General features: G+C 38.4%; 5 protein-coding genes across 5 annotated transcripts; 4 read left to right on the top strand and 1 right to left on the bottom strand.

The window, feature by feature from the left end:
* Window positions 1-265: 265 nt before the first annotated feature.
* Window positions 266-1,917, top strand: LOC116392280 (neuronal acetylcholine receptor subunit alpha-9-like; the record flags this gene model as incomplete). The annotated part of the gene is made up of 1 exon (XM_031863596.1): window positions 266-1,917. A coding segment is annotated over one exon (585 nt), but the record flags the coding sequence as incomplete, so codon positions are not given.
* Window positions 1,918-2,518: 601 nt separating this feature from the next.
* On the bottom strand, window positions 2,519-3,448 carry LOC116392279 (olfactory receptor 52N4-like). The gene has a single exon (XM_031863595.1). It carries the CDS (start codon window positions 3,446-3,448, stop codon window positions 2,519-2,521), a length of 930 nt encoding a protein of 309 aa, XP_031719455.1.
* A 3,889-nt stretch (window positions 3,449-7,337) lies between these two features.
* Window positions 7,338-8,294, top strand: LOC116392218 (olfactory receptor 52B2-like). The gene has a single exon (XM_031863435.1). The coding sequence runs from the start codon at window positions 7,338-7,340 to the stop codon at window positions 8,292-8,294; it is 957 nt and encodes a 318-aa protein (XP_031719295.1).
* Window positions 8,295-11,710: 3,416 nt separating this feature from the next.
* LOC116392217 (putative gustatory receptor clone PTE01) lies at window positions 11,711-12,652 on the top strand. Its single transcript, XM_031863434.1, has one exon. The coding sequence runs from the start codon at window positions 11,711-11,713 to the stop codon at window positions 12,650-12,652; it is 942 nt and encodes a 313-aa protein (XP_031719294.1).
* Window positions 12,653-17,132: 4,480 nt separating this feature from the next.
* On the top strand, window positions 17,133-18,068 carry LOC116392323 (olfactory receptor 52B2-like). The gene has a single exon (XM_031863659.1). The coding sequence runs from the start codon at window positions 17,133-17,135 to the stop codon at window positions 18,066-18,068; it is 936 nt and encodes a 311-aa protein (XP_031719519.1).
* Window positions 18,069-23,573: the final 5,505 nt, after the last annotated feature.

Genomic DNA, 23,573 nt, shown 5'->3' with positions numbered 1-23,573 from the left:
TGTATTGTATGTGGTCAACACGTGGTGCTGCCCCGCCTCTCCTCTCCTGTCTCTTCTCTGGTGGTGTCAGTCGTCGTGGTCGATCTTCAGTGAATTAAAGTCTTTAGGTAAACAGCAGCCCAGATGCTTCTTGGGATCTTGGGATCGACATAATTTGTTTCTGCAAGATGAAACGATGGAGAGCCCAAACTTTATGTCGCTTGCTTCTGTGTGTCAGTATTTTACCAAGTAAGTTTTCATTTATTTAATTATTAATTAATTATAAAAAGTCATTCTGCAGTACATGGCCAGAATGTGTTTTGTCTATGAAGTCGGGGAGAACTGCTTGTCGCTGCAGCCGGAGAAACAGGAGCCTCCACCTGTGAAGAACACCAACTGCAGCATGAATGGTCAGGCAGGACCAGGCAGAGAGGACTGCGTCTTCAAAATGGAGAGAGGACAAGAGACAGTGGGCTCCTTGAGCGCCGAGGAGAGGGAAGACATGGATCAGATGGTGAGTCCGATAGGCTCCATTGGGAAGAACCCCACCAACAACTACAGCACTTGGAAGAATGGCATTTTCATGAGCATGGACTGTGGAGAAGCAGGGGGTCAGATGAGATGCAGGAAGGGAGGTGTGAGTGATGGAGAAAGAAGAGACAGAGAGGTTTCCTGCAACAGCCAAAGCACCGAGAGGCAGCTACTGCGTAACATTGAGTACATAGCCAACTGTTACAGAGATCAGAGGGCAACGCAGAAAAGGACTGGGGAGTGGAAGAAAGTAGCTAAAGTTTTAGACCGCTTCTTTATGTGGATATTTTTCATCATGGTGTTTTTCCTGAGCCTTCTCATTATGGGCAAAGCGATCTAATTAACTAATCAAATTAATTAATTGAGATTGAATTAACATTCAGATTGCACTTTTTCCTATGGTCTTAGTAATGGTCTATTCTGGAGGCTGCCAACACCCACCTGACTGCAGTCCTAATTATTAGAATTAGATGTTTAATACAAGTTTTGTTCATTGGTTTTTTTGTTGATAACTTGCATTCCCCAACTTTCGCCCCAATACTGTACGAAAGTTCAGCAAAGAAATAGCAAGTCAGTTAGTAAATCAACACACTTTTCCACAATTGTGTGCTTTTTTAAAATTTGAAATAGATAGAATATGGATTAGTTTCTGTACATGTATTTCCTTGTGTCAGAAACAATAAGTCAATCGATTCAAAGATGCAACCAAAAGCAGTGACACATAAATATGCTATCCATTGCTGCTTCACACATCTCAAAGATAATTATTTATTTTTTAATCTGTTATGGATATTGTATCTGAGAAGTAACACACAACAGTTCTGAGACCATTTCAAATCACACATTAGCTTGAGGTAATAATTGTTGCAATTTGCAAATGTAATGTACGTATATTAGTGATCGACTTTACGAAGGGAAAAAGTACTTTATTAATCCCTCATTGGGGAAAATGTAATTTTACTCTCATGACATGAATCAGTGAAAGAGAGAGAATGATTCAACATTACAGAAGAGTCAATAAGCGATACAAATCTTCTCTTCATGCGTATTATCCCGAGTCTTTTAAAGAACAGGCTCATGACTCATTAATCTAAACCCAAAGGAAAGTAAAAAGCTTAACTGATTTGAGTCAGTGTCGGTTTGGAGATGCAAGGACAACTTAGTCAGACCTCAAGAACTGTTGAGAGGTCTGGTTGACCTTTCATCAAGAGATCATCCTACAGCCTCTTTACATGAAAGGAAAGGATTTCAGGTTTTATTCAGTACGTCACTTTAGGATTTTGTCATTCAATGAGAAAAGTAAAATCAAGTTTAAAAAGTTACCTCAAACAACACCTCAAAAACCAAACCATTTCTTCGGAAATTTTGAGTATGTATGCAAGTTTTAGTGTAATGTGTGTTGGGTAGGCTAAAACTACCGTAAGCACAATATTATATGGACAACAAATATTGTGTTGTACTGTAGTGACACTGTATTTTCTTTCTTATATGAGTTGACTTTAGTCACAGTCAGTTTGAAATGTCTACGCTACATGAAACATGAACATTATCCCTGTGACTCGGTGAAAACAAATACATGACTATACACTAAACTTATCATAACACTCCTTATTATAGGAACCGTTTGTAAGGCCAACATAAATTGTGATAATAGTGATATTCATGCTATTCTAGCATATAGACGACACAAGAGGTTGGTAGAGAGCTCGTTACTGGGCTCTAGCACACGGGGGCCAGTAGACCCTCATTATGTTGTCTTTACACATTATGATGACACTTTGATATGTTGAGCTTTAAAATTCAACTTGCAAATAGTACAGATTTATCCATAAACCACATGGCATTTGGTAACAGAAGACAATGACATAATAAAATCTGAATTTGACAGACAAGAGTATGCAGAAAGATTTGCAACTGAAATAAAAATGGTTTCAATTGAAACAGGTGTAACCTGTGTTATGTGTCTTTATGTTCAAAGTAACAAAGTATGAAGAGAAAAGAGAAGGTATCAGGTCGGAGTCACTTTTCTTAGCAGTATTTGGATGATTTTATCACGTAATGATCTTGATTGCATTCCATAAATGACTGGATTTAAATTAGCAGGGACCACATGAAATAAGATGTAGGCAATTTTCCTTAAATCTGGGTAATTTGGAAACCGATGCAGTATGATTGTTAAGAACCCTGACCAGAGCATAATAAGATAAAGAACAAGGTGGCTGGCACAGGTTTGAAGTGCCCTGTTATTCAACTCTTTGTTTTTCTTGATCCAGCAGATGACAGCTATTCTGAAATAGGTCACAGCTATGCCTCCCATTGAGCAACCGAACAGCAAAACAGTGAAAAAGAGTCCATAGATGTTGTTGATGGACACGTCCTCGCAGGACAGCTTGAACAGCGACGCATTGTCACAATAAGCATTTTGTATAACCGACCTACAACGGGACAGCCTCACCGTGAGACCGATCAAAACAGACACCAGCAGTAATGACACCGCCCATGCAGTTGCTGACAGCACAGCCACAGCTTTGGTAGTCATAATGGAGCTGTACCTCAAGGGGTGACATATCGCCAGGTATCTGTCGATTGCCATAATGATGAGAATCATATGTGAGGCGGATCCGAACGTGTGGCTGTGAAAGGCTTGAACCACACACTGGTTGTAGGTGATTAACCTTTCTGTTGAAATGATGTGAGCCATCAGCCGAGGCAGTAGCACTGTGTTCCCTATGAGATCATTGATGGAAAGGTTACAAAAGAGAATGTACATGGGCTGGTGCAAACTCTTCTCAGTGATGATGAGCACTAGGACTCCGATGTTGGAGCAAAGCAGGGTAAAGTAGACAAACAGCAGTAAGAAAAACAGAGGGTAGATGAACTTTGGGGATATGTCGAAGCCTTGGATCTTGAGGATATCACTTGTCATGTTGCTTTCCATTCCGTTTAAACTGATGAAAGACCGAAAAGAGAAAAAACATGTCAGAAGCTTTCGTAGTGATGGGTGCAACAACAAATGAATCAGCAAACATTTTGAGTGGCATATATTAGGCATCATTCTGTTATTAATTAATTGCACATTTCATTCTTTATCTCAAAAAGACAAAGTGAAAAAAATAAGTAAAATATGAATAATAAGTGAAGTAGTTACAACAAGGAATAAGAATACAAGATACATCAAATACTTTGAGTTTAAAGGAAATAGTTACTTCTTTGACAAATAGATTCAGTCTCCTCCTGCAGAAATAATGAGCACAAATGTGTTCTGATAGGAACATTTACATTATGAACACAAAATTAAACATACATTTCTCACTTTCTGTACATTGAAGTGACATTAAATGTTACACCACAATAATGCTGAGCTTTATCCTGCACATTAATGCTCAACGAAACCTACAAAGCTCCTGCCTGTGGAGGTGGAAATCCCAACTCAGCTGCCAGATCTTGATCTCTTTTATGTCCAGCGTAATCAACATGTGACGTCAAACCACTGTCCTCACCACGAGAGCGCCAGCACCTCGTAACCTGCTCAAACTAAGATAGACATCTAATATTGTCATACAGATGTTAACAACTTCTTGTATTTAGAATCAAATATACCCTTGTCTTGATTGTAAATTGTTGTGTATTTACAGGGACTGTTGCAAAAACCAAGCAGCTCATAAACATCAGAGTTAAAACCAGAAGATGTTTACAAAAAGAAATGCCACTAAAGAAGCTTGGGAGTTTTTATTTTTCTCCATAGGCTTCTTTGATGCTTCCGAAATATGCTGTCAGAAACCATGGTTTTGAAAAGTTAAATCAGTTCCTGTTTCTGCTGATGAGAGGGACGTTCGTCCCGTGCTTGCCGCTGTATTTATACCCTACACCTTAAAGAGATACTTCGGGTCTTTTAAAGTGGGGTTGTATGAGGTACTTCTCCAGTCAGTGTATTACCTACAGTGTGGAGAAGCAGACATGAGCACCGGCACAGCAGCAAAGCAATGTACTGCTGTGGACGGGGACATCAGCAAAACGTTTTTGAGCCACTAAAAACAAAGGCCGACTTAAAAGAAGTGTATCCTAGTTTAAGAGTACGCCATATTTAGAATATTTGCACTGGTTTACCCTGCCATGAAACAGCTAAACAGTCTATGTTTGGGACGGGGAACTGATGCCGTTATCTTTGCTCTTGTCAAAGCCGGCAGTCATTTTTAGTGGGGCCTTTCTTTGAGTTGGCTCAAATATATTTTGCTGACATACCCGTTCACAGCTTGCTCTGCTCACGTGAGGTAACTCCTGACTGCTTCTCCGACACAGGGGCGTACGATAGTCATCGACACACGGACTAGGGATGAGTACCTCATACAACCCCCCACTTCAAAAAATCGGCACTATGTGCTTCATTTAGCTGCGGGTGTGACTACAAACAGAGTTCACTCCGCCACAGAGTGGGAGGGTGTCGGGCAATTGGGCAAAAGTCTTGGCCAAGTGAAGTTTCCAAAAGAGCCAGAGGTCAGAGTTCATCACAGGGGCATCACATCCATTTTTTGATAAAAGTCAACCTCTCTTCCTGTTTTTTTTTCCAATACCTGTCATCAGTCAAACTCAACAAGTATTTTAAATTATTTATATTAATTGATGACTCAAATTAAAAAAAAATGCTTTGCAATTACATGTCAGCAAAACAGGGTTGAAAAGTCTTTCTCTATCTATACGCCGTGCAATGACAATACAATTGAATCTAAATCTGTGTACATCACAGTTGACATATTAATTGAGCAACTGATTGAAATCTTTCTAATTTGTCTAATTCTAATTCCTTCTAACTCTGTTACAAACAGAGGATTCAGTAATGGCAGCAGAGAAAAATGTCTGTGGATCAATATGTGTATGGATTAATATGTAAAAGCAAATCCACGGAACAAGTTAGGGTTAAAGTTTGCCTAGCCTGAATGTGTTTGGGTCAGAATGAAACCCACAAAAGAGAATGTGCAAACTCTACAAAGACAGGCCAGACATAGCAGATTTACACCGTGCAGTCTGCTGTAAGGCGACAAAACTAATCACTGAACCGAATCAAAAGCCTGATTATTATCCAAATTCAATTGTTTTACAGGAGAAAGACCACAAACATAATTAGAGGTTCAAATCAATTATCACTGCAACTCAAGGGTCCATCATGTCCATTTCTCTTGGGTGAGACGATTAGTCCTTTTCATTGTGTCCTAATGTCCAAACAGCTTGTTTTTGTGCACAAACAAGGTCCTTGATCCCAAAGGCCTGATGTGACCACTTCAGTGTGCTGTTTCAATGAGTATATTTCTTCTGGGACGTATAAACAAATAAGAAAAGGTTGTATAACATGTGATGCATTTTTTATGTATTGAGCCATTTGTCAAATCCATTCAAACTGGATTTGTTCATCAAACATTTCAGTTTAATAGTGAGAAAACAAATCAAAGATTATGCTGTGATACTTTAACCTCAACTGTGAACTTTAATCCGCTCGAATATTTTTTCCATACTAACACGCTTAAAGTAGAGATTACATTTAAGGAATCAAATGTTCACAGTTTGTATGTCGCATGCAGCTTCACATGTTACAGCCTCCCTTGGATGTTATTAAACAACATCCTTCATCAGCAAACAACAAGGAATTACTAATTGTCCTGGGATTAATTACAATATGAGACAGTTAATAATACCTCTTTTAACTGTATCTCAATGGGGCTCATTAATAAATGTGTTTTGACAAAGTAATGAGGCCTCTAGCTGATGCAACTCTGCCAATGTGTAGTGTATCATATAGCTACATAACGTTGCTGAAGATGGTTGAGTTTGAACAGATCATGTTTAGTATTTTTTGTTGTTGTGTAATATCAATACAACATTTTCAAAGTCATGGAAACTAAAGAAGAGAAGACTTCAGAGTAAGTTGTGAGAAAGATTGCCAGATGCCAGGCCTTCCCAGCAGTACTGTGGGACAAAAATGTGGGTTTGATACTAAACTCAAACTCTGAAACAGACAGTCTGTAAATTACACAGGTCAAAGTGACTGTGATTGTGAAAACATAAAGAGGCGTGTAGAGACCATGATACATTGAGCAAACGTAATAATTGCCGTAAGAAAAGAAAAAAGAATATTTATACCTATGTGATTGAAAAGACTATGGTACAATGACAAATAACAGACAATTATTACAGTCAAGGTTGTATTTCTTGTTCATCCTTATTGTCCTAGTAGAGGAAATCTGTTCTGCAGCCACGGTTCACAAAATCAGAATACAAAAAGACAACATTAACACACTAAAACACTATGAGCCACAACAATCCATAACGTTATTTCTTTCTGCTGTAGTACCATAACTCCAAGTGATTTGAGGACACACATATTTATATATAATTTGAGCATAAAACAAATATATTAGAAAAGCAATCTCATTACTCATTATTTCTGGGCAACAAACTAAGAGGATTTAATAAAAATTCTGTGTTTCAATAGTTTGTTTTTCTTTATAAAGGTTTTCATTTTTGTGCCAGTGTGTTTTTTGCCACCATCTACAGGCCGAGAGGGATATACTGTATATACGTAGGCCTACAGGCCACCTCTTTAGGCACATCTCTGGTCAATATTTCTACAGAAGTACTGTAGTCATTATTGGAAAGCCAATGACAATCCCAGAGGCACAAGTGACGTAAACAAGTTATGGCTCTGGAAACATTAAATAAAGTAGGATAGGCAGGGCAGTTCTCAACAGTTCATTCTGACTGCTTTAGATGCAATTTCTAACAATGACATCTCCTCCATTTATTTCTTATTAATCTACAGTAAGCGGAGAAAAAAAATGGAGAACAAATCTTTTTGGTTCAGCTCTGAGTTAACCCTCAACACATTTGTTATTCCACCCGGAGGAAAGTATCCCATATTTTTATTTGGTATTGCGATTTATTTCTTCAGCATTTTTTGCAACCTGACCTTGTTGAGTTTGATCATTCTGAAGAGGAACCTTCACAAGCCCATGTATTTCATCCTGCTTAGTCTTCCCCTCAATGACCTGATAGGCATAACTGCAATGTTACCAAAAGTGCTTTCAGACATCGTTACAGAGACAAACAAGGTGTACTATCCTCTCTGTGTTTTACAAGCATTCCTGCTCCACATGTATGGTGGCGCAGTTTTGTTTATTCTTGCAGCAATGTCTTTTGATCGTTATGCTGCCATCTGCATGCCGTTGCGCTACAGCTCTGTCATGACCCCCAGAGTTGTCCTTTGTATTATCTCTCTAGTTTGGGGTCTTGACTTTGTCTTGATTGTATCATTGTTCTCTTTACAGACAAGGCTTCCGAGGTGTAAGTCTGTGATCATGAATGTGTTCTGCGACAACCCATCTCTTCTGAAGCTCACATGCGGGAACACGACGGTCAATAATATCATAGGATTATTTAACACGGCTGTCATGCAAGCTGTAAGCGTGTCTATTCAGGCATTTTCCTACGTGAAGATTCTGATCGCATGTGTGGTTACAAGGAGGTCTGAAGTAAAAACAAAAGCTGTCAACACGTGTGTCGCACAGTTGCTCATATTAATCATATTTGAGATCGTGGGAATGTTCACAATTTTATCTCACAGGTTCAAAAATGTCTCGGCGGACTTGCAAAAGATTATGGGCATGCTGATATTTCTTGTACCTCCGCTTCTGAATCCAATTGTGTACGGGCTGTATACAAGTGAAATACGAAACACTCTTCTGACAGTCTTAAAAAACAGAGCGTCAGTCAACATTTTTACAAAAGTGGGTTAACAGAGCTGACATTTTGTCTTATTGAGCAGCAAGGAAATTCATAACAGTGCTAACCCCGGTAGTCTCTCTGATAATGTAAACAATATCAACTATGCATGAAAGAGTACAAGTGCATGAACTTGAACACAACCTGAAGTCACTTTCGTCACTGAAATCAAGCTTTACTCTGGATATTTTTGATGATATATTTTTTTTCTTCAACACATACAGAGTCAGGCTTATTGAAGAGTGTTGGGATAGGAGCACATTGGCATTGCATGTGATAATGCTAAGACTAATGAAAATATGTGCATCTTTCTGCAATTATACAAATATCCTACTTGACTTTTTCTTGTTGTTACAAGTTTGAAAAAAAAAAGATTTTATTGCGATATTATCTTTTATGTCTCTATTGGGGTGTACAGCACTTTGTGTTGTTTAAGTACAATGGAGAAATTAGTATCATACTGCACATAGTTTAACATTCACTACATTTTAATTTAAAGCCTTTTGTGAAACTGTCTCAGGCATTTAGTCTGTTCTTTACTTGTTCTTATTTGATTGTATGTCTAAATATCGTCTGCTCTAAAGATGTGTCCACATGTTTTCTTATCATGCACTCCATATGTCTGCAAATTATTTTACATCCAATAATCACACTGTAATTATTGCAGAGTCCAAAATATATACAAAATGTACAGATGTTTGATGTGTGGTCCATTAATAAAATAAAATCATTCTAAAACATATTTCATGTTTTTCCATAATTGATTGAAACCTTTCAACAAAGCTTTGGGCTTTCATATGAAATATTTTACATTCATCCTGAACCAATATTGACTTTCAAATCCAGTATAACTTAATCTTTAAGCCAAAAGAGTCTTTATACAGAATTATGTCAAATATTCTTTACATATCCTTTTATCCATTTGAGGATTACATGCTTTGTGAATGGTTAAGGTTATAATATTCATGTTAAGATATGTTTATGAGCCTTACCATACTGTATGTTTAAGAGCATTCCTCAGCGTCAATTTCATGGAAATAGACGATGAGGAATACGATGACAGGAGCTAATTTTGAGAGAAAGACTGTGGAAATGAATCACAACAATGACGGATCCTTTCAGCACTGAAATATTTCTTTAGAGCATATTGTTTGCTCTAGAAAGGTGTTCACATTTGTATTTACTTATTATGCACTTCAAAATATATACAAGGTGTAAAGATGTTTAATGTGTGGTCCATTAATGAAAATCAAATATTCTAAAACATACGTATTTCATGTTTTTCATTTATTGAAAACAAATAATTTAAAAAACAGCACAATCAACCACACAAAAACTATTTAACTTTCATGATATCCTACTTCATAGTGAGATGAAAACCAAATACATATAGTCAACTATAATTTTATAAACAAAGAATCTGAGGGAGGAGAAAAAAAAATGAAAAGAATGCAGATCCTTACGATACAATATTTTCCTTATTTGCAATCCTTCTCTAATTCCATTGTCATGACTTGCCCTGCACCCTGATATGCTTGTAATTCCTCTCGCTAACATGTCAGCCGGGGCTCTCATTTACTAGAAGACTGTGAGGTGAAGGCTCCTGAAGTAGTAGATGAAATGCAGAATACCACAGACTTGCGGTATGCCACGACTTTCTACAATCAGGTGACATGCAGCACAGCTTCTGTATCCTTATCACTGGTGTTGGTATTAATGATGAGAAGTATGGCGTGGTTAGGGGAAAAGACAACTAGGGCATCCACAAGAGCTCTCTGCAGTGAGGTGAATGCTGTATGGCACTACTATATTCACATACTTTCCTAGATGCTGCAGGCCAATCTTGGATGCAGCCATGTAACAATATTTCTTCCCAAACCTTTAGTATGTAGCCAGGCCCAGGAAGCTTTACAGTTGTTACCCAGACTAGGCAGTGAACAGACCTCTTCTCAACCAGACAGTCATCAAGGTTTTCCCTGCGAGAAAAACTCCTACATAAATAAATAAATAAATAAATAAAGCAGGACACATAGTTCAACAGCTACAAGTATTTACAGCTTCTCTGTTCAAGACATTTTCATTTGGTGGTACACAAACAGCATACTGGTTACAGTCTCAAGTTTCACTATGGAAGAAAGAATGATTGTCTTCCGTGTTACTTTCTAGCGAGGAACATGTGTCCAGCAGCCCTGAGCAGTGTGACCCCGACATTTTTTAACAGGAGCACAACAGTCTTCTAACTCCACCAGACATAATTGTTTGTCCCCTTTTTACCTGCTCCCCCATCAGCATCTTTCACACCTAATGCAATGCCTCACAGGAAGAAGATGCAGAGGTATTACCTGAGTTCTCTGATAATTTACTAAGAGAACAGTAGTGTAGTCTGTAACCATTGCAAAAAACAAACAAACAAAGCAAACAATGAACTCTGCTGTTAGCCCGGAGCTTAGTCTGTCCTTAGACTCATGCATACAGAGAATGTCAGTTTCACACCAAACATGCAAGCGTACATACTGAAGATTAGACTGAAACATAGTTTGTCAGTTACCTATCCTGCAATGTAGATTGAAATGTAAACATTTCCTGATATCCCCATCCTCTCTGATCATTTTTGCCATGCATTATTTATTCATTTTACCCAAATCACAGTCTGGTGATGTGTAGAGTTACATAAGTCCTGAAATCCAGAGATACACATATTTAAGTGTTTCCTCCATTCTTCCATACAGTGAAGTTGGTGCTGACCTTATTTAGGCTCCTGCTGATCTTGAATGCCACGTTGTGGAAATCTGCATATTTGCGGTCAAAGCTCAAAACACTATGTTTTGTTATATCAAGTTCCAAGATTGAAGGTATGGAAATTTTTCTTTGAAAAAAGAAAAATACTTTTTAGAATGGTCATATGTTTATTCATTTTGACATATGACAAACTTAAAAAAGAGCTGATGTACAATGCATTATGACTAAATAGCCTAAAGATTTACTTTATTCATTATGTTTCAAAATCAACAAATATAAATTCCAAATATATATAACATATCTTACATAAGGCAGGGGACAGCTGATTAAAAAAGTGATAAGATTAATTATGTTGCAGAGACAACGATGTTGTTTAAACTTTTCGTTCTGTCATGATGTTAGTTTGTTTTCAATAATTGCATCACCTGACGTATTCTGTTCTAACCCCATGAGTCATCTTTGTTTTTGAAGTGGTGGCAATAAATAACAGAGTCTTTTATATTGAGCCTTATAGCGCAGTGCAGCTGAGGATAATGGAATGTACTGCAACAAGTATACAACCAGCAGCACATTTGAATCAATGCATAGCCCTGATTTCAAAATAGCTTGTTAAGAAAAACATTTCTTTCAGGTGAGAGTACGTTTTTTTATTCAATTTTGAAGGCAACAGCATCATAAAGACGGTATAGCTATGTATAAAAATGCATCTTATATGGACTTACTCACACTGGTACCATTGGACATAAGTGCTACTCATATTTATCCAGTGTTTTTATTGGCCACACTCACCTATCTTATTATCGTCTTTTGCAACTTGTGTGTACTGTCAACTATTGCTGTAAGTAAAAATCTTCACAAGCCCATGTTTATGCTCCTGTTCAACTTGCCCATTAGTGACATGGTGGGAACCACAGCTTTTTTTCCTCATCTTCTTTACAGCATTGTGACACAGAACAGAGTGATTTCCCAGTCGGCATGTATCACTCAGGCTTTTCTGATTCATTTTTATGGCACAGGAAACTTGCTGATCTTGAGTGCCATGGCATACGACAGGTACATCGCTATATGTTGTCCTTTGAGGTATAATGCTATCATGAGTCCAAAAAAAGTAATCATAATTATTTTTTTAATATGGTTTATAAATTTCTCAATGATAGTCACTTTGATTTTGTTGCTTACACGGTTCAAAATTTGCAGGACGAATATAGTGGATTTGTACTGTAACAATCCATCATTGACTAAACTGATCTGTGAGGACACCAGAATAAACAACTACTATGGGTTGTTTACTGTCGTCTTACTCCAGGGCGGACCACTGTCAATAATAGCATACACATATGCACAGATTTTGCGTACATGTGTCATGACTAATCACCCTGATGCCCGGAAAAAAGCCTTTCAGACATGTGGTACACATTTAGTTGTTTTCTTAATCTTACAAATTAATACTACCTTTACACTAATTACTCATCGCATTCAGAGTGCATCGCCGTACATTAGAAGGGTTCTTGGTATATCAATCTTATTGTTTCCCCCTTTCTTGGACCCGATTATTTATGGACTGAAAACAACGGAACTGAAGCGGAGCCTGGTGATGTTCCTAAAAAGAAATATTTGTTCATCCAAGTTGTAACCAGTTTTCTATTGTAATTAGACACGATTAGAGGAGTCATGCACAATGTACACTTGCGTTATATATTATGTCACCTAAACAAACAATGATTTCAGAATCCCCTTTAAATGAAGGCTCCACTAGCAACAACATGCCGTGTATTACAGCACTACGGAGAAGTTACACATCTCCGTGTCTGTTGATTATTTGTCTTATGAATATGTTGTGCGTTTCTCTATTTATTGTTCATGTGAATGTTCGTATGTGTTTATCAGCACTTCACAAGTTACAGATTAACAGACTGGATCATTTCTCATCCGAAGGTTGAAACTGTAGACTGTAAACTGTTTTAATGAAGGGTAAGGAAAATGACATCAGCTGAGCACAATCGAGTGAATCACAGATCATTTTAAAACTGCTGACAGATGTACATTATGTAATATGTTTGACTGGAAGTTACAGAGTTACAAAAACTAAAAGCAAACGTATCTCACTGCAGGTACGAATGCACTTGCACTGACCAAATACATGCAGGGAAAATGTATTGAAATGCTAAAATAAATATTCTGCTCCTTTTCAAATAATTCAGTAGCAAGTGTGTAAACTGTGTGCATGTCTCAACACTGTATGTATTATGTGGACTGTAAGGTGGACCACTGATGAGGAAATTAAAACAATATGATTCTGATTGTGGTCATGTTTTTCCTTGACATTGCAATAAAAGTATGTTTATATTTTTATATATTAACAAATTGCATTGTGTTGACAAAATTAAATTAAATTTCACAACTGTTTGCACAAACAAATACAATTAATCACCATCAATTGTCAAGAAACAAACACTGTTTAACTCCTTTACTTACTCTTTATTGAAATTATCCTTTAATTGTTTTCTGCAGTGAATCTCCTCATAATCTCCAAATGGTAGTAAGTGATGATAGTGAGTAATTTCCTCAAATAAAAAGGAATATAGAAAATCAGCAGTGTTTCTCAAAGGAATTAAATGTGTTTTTCCTCAACACGGAGGAAATAAAAGGGCCACAATCGCAAGTTGAGAGTTTCACTCTGGAACGCATTTCTCATTTGACATAAAATCATTATTGTGCTGTAGTAATGTCAATGTATGGAATAAGATGTGCAAACAATTATAGATTGTAAATTTGCTGGATCTCTGTAGTGCTGTGACACACTGGGCAGGAAGACATATAGGCGGATCAGGATGCTGTTCATCTGATGTATGTTAAAAGGATATATATATGTATTTTATTTCATATATCTATAAAGTTCAAATACTCACAAGAGACGGTTTAAAAAAAAAAAAAAAAAAGACTAGTCAGACTTTAATTACTTAGAAAGGGACATGCTCTAAAAACACTGCATCCTCCACTTCCCATCATGCAATAGAAGTGTCTTTCATTAGATCTCTCTGCCTCCGAAATCCCCTCTTCCTTTAAACCCCACCTCCCGTTTGTAGTGCAGGCTTAATGTTAAAAAGCCCAACAGAGATAACCCTGGTTACGTGATTGGGGGCGGGGGTCATCTGCGTTCATCACACTCTACACAACTGTGTCTTCTCCGATGATACATTTATCTTGTGTAATTGAGTTAAACCCTGAAGTGAGATTGTGTTTAACACCACATACCAACTGATTGTTACAAGAACAACGACACTGCTTCAAAGCTAACAGCCTACATTACTTTGACATGGCAGCGAACAAGTATATCTCTTTTACAGGTATTCACAGTTCAGTGATTATTTTCGTTAAAAAGTAAAAGGTTCTGATCCAAGTGAGACACCAACTGTTATTCATGTGTTCATATATTCATTGATGTTTATAATTCAGGATGCAATTAGGGTCTTAAAATAACGTTATATCATGACATCACATCGCTGAACAAGGACACTACAGATTATGTGAACCAACGATGGGAAAAAGAGCTGAACACTGAAATAACTGAAGACATGTGCTAAATGCCTGGGAAACACAGTCGTCCTCCACATCCTCCCAGACCTGGAGAGACTGTTGGAAAAACTTGATTCGCTATTTATATCATCCATCCATCCATTTTCCTCCGCTTATCCGGGGTCGGGTCGCGGTGGCAGCAGGTCAAGCAGGCCGACCCAGACCTCCCTCTCACCGGCAACATGTTCCAGCTCATTCTGGGGGATCCCGAGGCGTTCCCAGGCCAGCTGGGAGATGTAATCTCTCCAGCGTGTTCTGGGTCTTCCCCGGGGTCTCTTCCCAGTTGGACGTGCCTGGAAAACCTCCAGTGGGAGGCGTCCAGGAGGCATCCTAATTAGATGCCCGAACCACCTCAGCTGACTCCTTTCGACGCGAAGGAGTAGCGGCTCTACTCCAAGCTCCCTCCTGATGACCGAGCTCCTTACCCTATCTCTAAGGCTGAGCCCGGCCACCCTACGGAGGAAACTCATTTCGGCCGCTTGTAGCCGCGACCTTGTCCTTTCGGTCGTGACCATAGGTGAGGGTAGGAACGTAGACCGAGTGGTAAATTGAGAGCTTTGCCTTCCGGCTCAGCTCCCTCTTCACCAAGACGGTCCGGTGCAGCGCCTGCTTTACTGCTGCAGCCGCACCGATCCATCTGTCGATCTCCCGCTCCATCTTACCCTCACTCGTGAACAAGACCCCGAGATACTTGAACTCCTTCGCTTGAGGTAGGCACTCCGTCCCCACCTGGAGGGAGCAATCCACCGGTTTCCGGCAGAGCACCATGGCCTCAGATTTGGAGGTGCTAACTCTCATCCCCGCCGCTTCACACTCTCTGCAAATCGCCCCAGTGAATGCTGGAGGTCACGATCCGAGGAGGCTAACAGGACCACATCATCTGCAAACAGCAGAGAGGCGATCCCGAGACCCCCGAGACTGACGTTCTCCGCCCCCAGGCTGCGCCAAGATATCCTGTCCATGAAAGTCACGAACAGGACCGGAGACAAGGGGCAGCCCTGGCGGAGGCCAACACCCACCGGGAACGTGTCTGACTTATTGCCGAGAATGCGGACACAGGTCCTACTGCAGTCGTACAGAGACCGGAGCAGTCGTACAGAGACCGCTATTTATATCACTCCCAAGCAAAGAAACTCAGCTATGCTGCTGGAGGGAATGTGGCAAAAGTACGGTTGATCATTCCCAACAGTAATCTAAGTAAAGATGATAGTACCTCCTAAAGATCATGCTGAAAGCAAGTGCTACAAAATACTGGCTTTAGAAAAACTGTCTCATAGCTCGTGTCTTTGTCATACATGTGCTGGAACATACACATAACATACTCCATAGGACTCCAAAAAGAATAGGATAAATTCCTCCAATGAGGCAGATTCTTCATAATGTATCATGTGCAATATTTTATTTCAAATTATAAATCCATATATTTAAATCTATACTGATATTCTCACAACCTCATATTTGTTTGCTTTTTGTTCCTTATTTGTCTTTTGCTCACTGTTCTTATAATGTGAAAGATTGTAATAAATAAAAAAAGTCATTCCATCTGAATGCTGTAAGTTTGAAACTTTTTTCACTGTCGTTTTTCACTGTCAGAGAAAGCATTGTCTTGTCTTATTATGTGCAGCCATTTCTTACAATGTAGAAATAAAGAGTAGTTTAGAAATGTCACTTTATATTTTAAAACCCGGTCCCCCCCATAAAGGGCCACGCTGGGGGGAAACCAAGCTCAGCTTTGTTGTTTACCAGAACTGTACGGATGGTTTCTCTACCATCCTATGGAAAACTAGGGGATCAAAAACATGATCTATATAAGAAATCAATAAACACAAATTCTTCAAGTCACTTAAATTAGTTTTGTTAATATTAAAAAGTATTTTTTGTAATATAAATATCTCTGTGTCAACCCAATCATTTTGACTTCCTTTATCTTAATGTGTGGGTGATAGTAGGGTAACTAATAAATATGATATTCTTCCAAAGCCCCTTGTGAGCCAGTGCTTAAGTCATTGCCATAACACTCTAAAGATAAACTTCATGGTAAACCAGAAGACTCCAGAGAGCTGCCTTGTGTTCAGAAGGAATCACTCATATAAAGCTGCTTCTTCCTCTGAACATCTTACCAGTTGGTCATTGTTGCCAGTACTAGGTAGGGATGATCCACTACATGTTTATGTAGTTTTCTGTATATCCTCTCTGTGTATTTTGTTCCTGGATTTTTATGTGCAAAGCAGTGAAACCCTAAAACTATAAATTGTTATTTATATACAGTAGCATATATAACATATGATGAATGTGGACTGAAAGTGAAGTGGCGTGGACGTATTCAGGATTGAATTTGGTAAATTCTGTCCTTAGCAGAGAATTTACAACTCATATGACTGGAATTTTCACACTTTTATTTTTTTTTCACATTATCTCTGTATACATTTCTTGTCTCTCATAATCTTGCTAAATGTATATTGTGTATGAATAGTTAGGCTACCTAATGAGGAAATATTTAACATCTTTTCAATTTTCTAGGAAGGAAGAGCATCAAGATGGAAAACCTGTACAACACATCATCTGTTGTGGTGCTAAAGCTCTTTAACATCTCCTCTGAAAATGTCTTTCCTGCATTTCTTTTTGCAACTCTGAGTTACATGATCATACTTTTCTGCAACATTATTCTAATCCTCACTATTGTACTGAGCAAATCTCTGCATAAGCCAATGTACCTAATTCTGCTGAGCCTTCCCATCAACGACCTAATAGGCTCCTCAGCATTCTTCCTACATATGATCAATGAAATACTGACAAACAGAAAGACAATGCAATACTCAGTTTGTGTTGCCCAAGCATTCTTTATCCACATCTATGCAACAGGTACAGTGATCATTCTGAGTGCTATGGCATATGATCGATACATTGCCATATGTTGCCCTTTGAAATATAACACTGTTATGACTTATGCTCACATTATGAGAATAATCACAGTTGTGTGGATGAGTTGTTTAGTTCTAGTAGTTGTACTCTTTTTTCTGCTTTTGCGTTTACCCCGCTGTCGATCTGAATTAACACACCCTTACTGTGATAATCCATCTTTGCTGACTCTGGTCTGTGCCAACACAACCATCAATAACATTTATGGGCTTCTTATGGTCGCAATTTCACAAGTGTTATGTAATGGGATGATTTTGTACACGTATCTCCAGATCCTTGTCGCATGCTTCAGATCCAAAAGATCCGACACAAAAGCCAAAGCTCTGCAGACGTGTGCGACACATCTGGCAGTTTTTCTCCTGTTGGAGTGTCTGGGTCTTTTCACCATCATTTCATACAGAATAAAGAACATATCACCACATTTAAGGAGGTTCATGGGGGTATCAGCTTTAATTATCCCGCCGACACTGAATCCAATCATCTATGGACTGAAAACAAAAGAAATTAAAGAAAAAGTAGTGCACTTTTTTAGGAATAAAATCCTTCCATCTTGAGCATGCAGAAAGCCAAAATTTATTTCAGTTCTGACACCGACTCTGTTTTATTTGTCTTGCTACCTTATAAATAAATTTGTTGCTACTAAATTGAATCTTCCCACCAAAAACCCTGTCAATTTGGCTTCATTTTCATGTAAAGTTCAAGTTTGTGAAGAATTGTAATGCAAATGAAAACTACAGTACAGTTGTGTTTCACAGTAATTCACTTTTGACTGATGATTGTACAAAGTAATGCTAAATAATTACTGCCACATTATCAGTGCATAACTCATCATTGCATTATTATTATTATTCTATGCATGAAAAGCAATTTCAAGTGACCTCTATGACCTTGTTATTTTTTGTCCTCCAGCAGTATACAAACACTTTTATAAATAATTCATCAGTGTTTGTCAGTAATGTAATATATATATATTATATAAAACAGTCAAAATACATACCAATAGCAGCTAACAGCTGATATACAGTTATGATTTAATTGCATTCTTTTGCAAAGGCCAAATAGTTGAGCTTAATCTAATATGTTAAAAGGTAAAGCCATGATTCCAGCATCTCATCAAAGTTTTTTTTGTTACTACACGTTGTGTTTTCTCCTCTCAAAAGGTTGCCTAACCAAAGTTTGTGAGACACTGAGGCATATGAAATAAACAAGACCACCTGAATTTTGAGTTTCATGAGACTTGTTTGACTTGTTTGCTTCACCTGCACCTAGTGTGCAGGTGAAGCCTATTGGATTAGGAATTTAAAAATGGGATTCAAATACAGTACATGACCTAAGTAGAAGAAGAGTGCTGTTTGTATAACAGAAAAAGAAAAATAGAGACCATCTTGGACGGTTGGGACACTATTACCGTGAAAAAAAATCTGTTGACAAATATAAACACCTGCATGGCAAAAGTACTCAAAACTGCTTCTGTGTCTCCAGGACCACGTTATGCCATGATGACTCACACACAGACTTACATTGTGCTAGTTAAGAATTCAAACTGAAGTCCCAGAGTTATCCGTTTGTGATTAAACATAGAGGAATAGAGGAATGTCATATCCTTCCATTCAAGCCTTGCCAAAGTTGCACTGAACAGGTAACTATAGTATTGTATGCATTCACAATACAAAAACAGCAGAGGGCACCATCGGTACACGCTGAATCTTTTTGAATCTGCTCTCCGTTGATTCAACACTGTGTGGATCTGTTACATTTTGTGTGATATGCTGTCCTCTTGTGTCTTTTGAGGTCAGTGCAGAGGGGAGGCCAGCCCTGAACCACATACAGCTAGTAAGGAGCCAGGTATTTCTATAAAGCACACTAAAGCTAGAGTGAACTGACACCAGCAAAACAAAAATCTGGTTTGAGTAAACTCAAAGAAAGTATATATGATATGTGGCTCCAGATAAACCTGAAAACACACACAACAGAATCTTTGCTGTTTTACATTGTAGCACTTGATGTTAACCATAATGAAGAGAAAGAATCATTTTGATAGAAATAGGTTTAGATCAGCTACTAATTATATCATCTATCATCTAAAGAACCCTGATTACTTTATAACTAGTAAGTGCATAATAACTGTACACAACAGTGATGTGTTTATGTTAGCCTGTCTTTGTTTAGCCTGACTGTCCTTATTTTGGCAATGGATGTGTATATGTATCTTCCTACACATTTATTTTTGACACTGTGTTTAGAGAAACTGGAAACCGGAGTCAAATGTTTAGACATAATAGGCCAATAAATGTGATTCTGATTATGTCCATTAAAGTAATGCCTGCAGACGGCTTTAAATTGTAAAGTTAGAATTTTTAAATGAGCCTAAATAATAAAAATTTTAAGCCTATAACAGCTTGATTGTTGCTTTTGGTGATTTCTAGATACTTAGAGTGTAGATTATACACATACAGCCTTAACTACAGTGTTTACGACTGTGATTAAGTCTACCCAGGAACCATTGAAAATCTGTTTTTGCAATTTATGTTTTGATGTGAAGACCGAGGCAGATGAACAGATACTTATATGTTCATTATAATTATATGCAACAATGATAACCTTTTAATTTAGGTAGCATGGTGAAAGTGGAAAAAGTAAGTGAACAATTCTCCAGTGTCAAAAGGGTAAGCTGCCAGATAATAGAGAGTTTTGAATCAGCAAGTGCTACAATAAAAGGGAAATACAAACATTCCTACCCCCAGCAGTTTAATGTTGCATTCCAGACAACATCGGTAGAAAAAGTGTAATGGAACGCCACTCAAAGATGGAGATACTGCTTGTCATTTCGGGGCAAATCCATCTGCCCTGACTTCATGAGGAAGCAGTTGTCTGACGTCACACAGCGATGAAAGTGCACATTGTAAATGGTAAAACATCAACTGCAAGGCAACGTTAGGTATATTTGCCCGCATGTAATTATAATAATAATTATCAAATCGTTAAACCTGTTCTCTTAGTTGAGAACAACTTTCCGTATGGTTTAGCTATGGGCTATACAAATAGAAAATAAATCCCGGAGATGATCGTGAAACACTGGGCACCCCATCGCTCACCTGGTAGTGTGGGGCCCTAATGTACTAATGTTAGTCCTTGACAAAGCAGCGCGGGTTGGGGTCCAACCCCCGGCCCTTTGCTGCATGTCGTCCACTTTCTCTCCCCAATATCCTGTCTATTTTTGTCAATACTATAGTAAAGGCAAAGAAAATCAGCTGGAGCCACCTCAGCAAGTTGAAGTTAACTGAAATGAAGCTGAATTTGTTGATGTTGTGTATTCACAATATTTGATAGAGTCTTTCAATGTCCTAAGAGAGTAGCACACCTGTCTACTTCATTCCAATGGAGAAAACTATTTGAAATATCATGAATACAATCTTTAAGAGTGCTGTGGATTAAAATAAATCCTCAAAAGTAAAAAATAATCGAATCAGTCTTTTGATAATCATTCTTACAGAGCCATGCTGAACTATACTTTGCCTCCACACTGTGGTCAAATTCAATATTGCACACCTTAATTTCATGACCATGTAGATACCTCACAAATATTCTACACAGTTAATTTCCAACTTATAATATTCCATTGTCTCCATTAACGTTTTATTGGAACATTGTCATATTTATTAATGCAGAAGAAGCAGATAATGTAATCTTGCTAAATATCAATGAATGTGCCTGATTTGAACAAGCTAAAATACTTGGCGTGACCTCATCAGAAGCTCCTATTGCATTCTGCCAGCCAGGATCTAAGCATGTCAGTGTCAAGGAGGGTGGAGGCCCTCCCCTTATAAAAGGGCTTGACACTACGCTGCCAGTCATTCAAAAATGCGCACCTCTTCTCGCTACGAATGAGCAAGGAGGGTGTTCTGGTGAGACACTCACGAATGCTACTCAGAGAACCGGGGTTACGCAAGTAACCTAAAGTTCTCTTTCATAGCATTCGTTTCGTGTCTCACATTGGGAAAATACTGACTCCCGGATTGCTGGGCAGATGTTACTGGAGAACCAACTGTCCTTAAATCAGCCTTACCTCGGTTTAACCACACTAAGCACCGAATGGGCTAATGGAGAAGCTGTAACATCAAGCCTGTAGAACCTGGCGAAGGTGTGTGGCGAGGCCCAACTTGCAGCAGTGCAAATCTCCTGAATAGAGATCCCTCTGAAAAGGGCCCATGAGGTAGAAAGACCCCTGGTAGAATGAGCACGCAGCCCCTCTGGTGGCTGCAACCCCTTAGAGCTATAGGCTAAAGCAATAGCCCCTGCAATCCAGTGAGAGAGCTGTTGCTTTGAGACTGGCTTCCCCAAGTGGTTCTTTGCCCAAGACACAAAGAGCTGGTCACTTTTCCTACAGCCTTTGGTTCTGTCAATGTAGATGCGTAAAGCACGCACCGGACACAACATATGTAACCGCTGATGCTCCTCTGAGGAGAATGGCGGGGGATAGAAGGACACCAGATCAATTGGGGAGTATGACCCTAACACCTTAGGTATAAAGGCAGGGTTAGGATGTAAAGTCACCCTTACATTCCCCAAAAAGAACTTTGTACACGCTTGGTGTACTGAAATAGCATGAATTTCACCTACTCGTTTAGCTGAAGCGAGAGACAACAACAAAGCTGTCTTTAAAGCCACCATTTTCAAGTCCACTTGTTCGAGTGGTTCAAAAGGTGGAGCCGAAAGAGCATCCAACACGGTGGCAAGGTCCCAGGATGGGACCAGTGGTTTAGAGACTGGGAGTTTACGGCGCGCACCCTTCATGAAGCGGCAGACCAAGGGATGCTGGCCTACAGCCCTCCCCTCAAAACCAATATGACAGGCAGAAATAGCTGCCAAGTACACTTTGATGGTGGAGAAAGCCTTCCCTTTGTCCAACATGATTTGCATTTAATGAATCCTCAAGTAATCATTGATTGATAATTTTATCAATAAATTCTCAATAATAATGAATTCTCAAAGTTTTACTGTATATTTCTGTACAATGTACCGCAACCGTGTGCAAACATGCTTTTATATAATCACAGTTAACTACTGGCCAATACAATCAAGAGAGAAGTAAGACAAGAACTTAGTTTAAGAAATTAGTTAAAAATAAGAATGGGTCCTTGACCAGCTACACCAACAGCCAATCAAGGCTGCAGTTCTATCTAATTAAACCACAGAAAGCAAAATGATTTGAAGTATGATTGATGTTGATGCAATACTGCTACACTAACAGTTTTACTCATTTGGTGCTAATTTCCCTTAAGTTCCACCAAATGACTACTGTATAATGCACCCTACTCTCACAGAAATCCACTGTATTTGTACTTGTGTGGTGACAAATATGTTTTTATATTATATCACAAAATATCAATGCTAACAAAATGAATTTATCAAATAGATAAATTAAAGTTAATCCTCGAACTATAGATACATGTGCAAAATACTGGATGTACCACAAAGCTGATACAGTGTCAAACTTCACATGTTGAATAAGAACGTTTATTCAAAGTATTTTAAATACTCTGCCAACTATAGTTACATTAAAAAAAGTCCTTATTTGTATGAATCATTTAATATGTTGTTGCTGTTTTATGTCTGCTTTTTAACTATCATATATTGCATATTGTTTTATAGAAAGATGTGTGGCTAATGCAAGCCAGTTTTTAATAAATCTAATGCTAAAAGGCAGTTTATTTGTTTTGTAACTCAGAAACTTTGGGAAAACTATACAAATTAACTCCTAACCAGCATCTGATTACTTGGCTGTGAGCATGTCGTCACCCATCAGAGGATTTCTTCTCCCACTGAACTTTGTTACTAACATTGCGTCATGGCTACCGACGCTTGGTTACTGTTTCTTTCTTTAACTTTGCTCATTAGGTTAATGACTTCTGTGTTGACGAAGTGTTGATAGGAAAGATGTGTCACTCTTAGCCCTCTGGAGTGATGTACCCTCTGTACTTAGCTCTGGTAATGAACCTCGAAGGATTTGGTTACACAATGCAGTAAACAGCTTCTGATTTGTTTTGCAAAATGTCCAA

Source organism: Anarrhichthys ocellatus, unplaced genomic scaffold (genome assembly GCF_004355925.1).
Source record: "Anarrhichthys ocellatus isolate YVR2014 unplaced genomic scaffold, GSC_Weel_1.0 scaffold29, whole genome shotgun sequence".
NCBI lineage: Eukaryota > Metazoa > Chordata > Actinopteri > Perciformes > Anarhichadidae > Anarrhichthys > Anarrhichthys ocellatus.
This window is presented reverse-complemented; position numbering and strand designations above follow the sequence as displayed.